The sequence below is a fragment of the Poecilia latipinna genome, unplaced genomic scaffold, assembly GCF_001443285.1.
Source record: "Poecilia latipinna isolate Pla-1442-1.1 unplaced genomic scaffold, P_latipinna-1.0 Scaffold1803, whole genome shotgun sequence".
Classification (NCBI taxonomy): Eukaryota; Metazoa; Chordata; class Actinopteri; order Cyprinodontiformes; family Poeciliidae; genus Poecilia; species Poecilia latipinna.
Window position 1 is genome coordinate 65,171 of NW_015114419.1, and position 3,045 is coordinate 68,215.

Here is a 3,045-nt window from a genome sequence, read left to right on the forward strand (position 1 = left end):
GGTGAAAGAAGGTGGGTACTAATCAGCCGTGACTGATTAGTTTTTCAAGAACAATCTAAAACACGACTTAATCAGTTAATAAATAACTTTTTTCCCGTTTCATATTGTTTCTGAACTCTTACTGCTTTACTACAGTGCAACACGTCGATCGCGAAAGGTTTTGAGTCGATCTCGGCATCAGGTGACAAACTGAACGCCGCCAGGACGCTGAGTCCAGCACGTCCTCTGACTGGCTTAAAACGTTCGTTACTTTATTAAAGAACAAACAAACAAACAAAAAAATCATCCAAACGTGTTGAAATTAATGACCCAACAACAATAATAATCTCAGTGATAATTGTTTCAACAAGGTGTTGCGGAATTCTGTGCGTTACGGTTCCATTACCTAAATAACTAGCAGAGCAGGATTTTAAAATTAACTAATCAACCACCGCTGTATTCAGGGAGCGCTTATTAATGATCACAAAATAAATATCAAGCCTGAAAACCTGATATCGTAACGGACTGAATGTTATGTTTTTAACGTAATCTCTGGTCTGTTTGTGGAGCGCAGGAGGTTGCCATGGGAACGGGTGTGACGGAGAATAAAAATGTGCGAGTGGTTTAGAGTTGATCACCTGTTCAAGTTGTTTTACCTCATTACAGCCGCTGTAATTTCTGAACGTTCAATAAACGACAAACTTGGACTAATTATCTTGTTAGTCTGTGAGTATACGTCATTCACAACAAACATCAAACACGGCAAATATGTTTCATTACCAATGGCTTCTACCGCGATAATTATGTGAAATTAAATTAATTGTCTAATATAAAAATAGTTTGGTGTTGTCGGGCTCAGAGTCTGAGAGGCTTTTCCTTTATCAAACAAATTTTTTTTGCCTTTTATTTAGTGGAAATATTGATGTTGATGAGACGTTCTCCAAAATGATAACCTTTTTCAGCCTTAATAGCTCCACTGTTGAAAATGAGGCTCTATCATTCCCAAATGACAGTGAAATAAAATCCAGTCCACCATCTGGTTTGAGGTGATTCCTCTGGAACCTGTTGGAGGAAAAATATCCCAACTTCAGAAGATTTGCTTTAACCTAACAGAGCTCTGTGGTTCCTCCTGTCAGTATGAGAGTCGGGATGAGGAGGCGCCATGTTAGGAAGATGAAGTGGAAGCTGCAGGATCTTCAGAACAAACAGGTCATGATGCTAGGCTACTGATTTGTTTGGACACATAATCAATATAACCAGTTTAAAAGCTAAAATGAATGTTTATATGCCAGACATGGAAAACTGGGATGCACTCCATGCCATGATGTTCAGGATTTAGGTCTCATGGCATCTCAAGGTGTCAACATTGCCGCCAATGGGCTGAAGGAAACATGGCTCCATTTTGTAGCAATGCAAGAGCTACCCAGCTTTTATCGCTTCGGAAACCCATTTTGGCTGCTTGTATCCGTGATTTTCGGTCATGACCCAAAGATCATGACCATAGATGAAGGTGGGAACGTAGATCGACCGGTAAATCGAGAGCTTTGCTTTTTGACTCAGCTCTCTCTTCACCACGACGGACCGGTACAGCGCCCGTTTCACGGCAGACGCTGCCCCAATCCGCCTGTCGATCTCCCGCTCCCTCCTTCCCCCATTCGTGAACAAGATCCCCAGATACTTAAACTCCTCCACTTGAGGCAGGACGACACCCCCCTGCCCCGGAGAAGGCACTCTGCCCTTTTCCGGCTCAAGACCATGGCCTCGGATTTGGAGGCACTGATCCTCATCCCGGCTGCTTCACACTCGGCTGCGAACCGCTCCAGCGAGAGCTGCAGATCACAATCTGATGAAGCCAACAGGACCACATCATCCACAAAAAGCAGAGATGCGATCCTAAGGCCACCAAAACGGATCCCCTCAACACCTCGGCTGCGCCTAGAAATTCTGTCCATGAAAGTAATGAACAGAATCGGTGACAAAGGGCAGCCTTGGCGGAGTCCAACTCTCACCGGAAACGAGCCCGACTTACTGCCGGCAATGCGGACCAGACTCTGACACCGGTCATACAGGGACCTGACAGCCAGTATCAAAGGGCCCTGTACCCTATACTCCCGGAGAACCCCCCACAAGGCCCCCCTGGGGACACGGTCGAACGCCTTCTCCAAGTCCACAAAACACATGTAGACTGGTTGGACAAACTCCCATGCCCCCTCCAGGACCCTGCTGAGGGTGTAGAGCTGGTCTAGGACCACGACCAGGACGAAAACCACACTGTCTTCCTGAATCCGAGGTTCGACTCTCCGACGGACCCTCCTCTCCAATAAAATGTAAATGTACATTTAGCGACATTTGTTAGCTAATAAATGTATGTTTAGCCAAATTAATTAGCTTAGACAAACATGGTGTCTTCTATGATGGAAAACAGTCCTCTGAGACTGCAGTGTGACATAGTAACTGTTGTCAACAGTAGTGTCATTGTGGGGCTGATTCTCTGTTTGAATCTGTCCTGGCCAGGTGTGCTGCTGCGGCTGCCCAGTGGTCCACTATGGCCCAGAACCAGGTGATCCTGCAGTTCCGATTCGCCACGTTTGGGGACTCCATGCTGCAGAAGATGAACCTTCTCCGACACCAGAGACGCTTCTGCGACGTCGTCGTTCGCATCAACCAGCTGGAGGTCCCCGGCCATAAAGTGGTGTTTGCTGCCGGCTCGTCTTTCCTGAGAGACCAGTTCATCCTGCAGCAGGACTCCAGGGAGGTCCAGATCTCCATGATTCAGGAGGCGGAAGTTGGCCGGCAGCTGCTGCTCTCCTGCTACACCGGCCAGCTGGAGTTTCCTGAGCTGGAGCTCGTGCATTACCTGACGGTGGCCAGCTTCCTCCAAATGGGCCACATCGTGGAGCAGTGCACCCAAGCCCTCAACAAGTTCATCAAACCTCAGGCCTCACGCCAGCTGGAGGTGGATCTGGACCTGCGGAGGGAAAAGGGAGACGAGGGTCCGTCCTCCCAGGCTCAAAGGGAGCAGGAGCGGTCTCAGGTGCGGATTGTACCTGAGGGAGAGGAGGAGGA

The 3,045-nt window shown here is 47.9% G+C and overlaps 1 protein-coding gene across 1 annotated transcript in view; it reads left to right on the forward strand.

The window, feature by feature from the left end:
• LOC106934410 (zinc finger and BTB domain-containing protein 26-like) overlaps positions 1-3,043 on the forward strand; it is a gene marked incomplete at its 3' end in the record, with an annotated part of 7,406 nt that extends 4,363 nt beyond the window's left edge. The window contains exon 2 of the mRNA XM_015014290.1: positions 2,494-3,043. Within this exon, the coding sequence (XP_014869776.1) occupies positions 2,525-3,043 (519 nt within the window). The remainder of the gene's footprint in view (positions 1-2,493) is intronic.
• Positions 3,044-3,045: the final 2 nt, after the last annotated feature.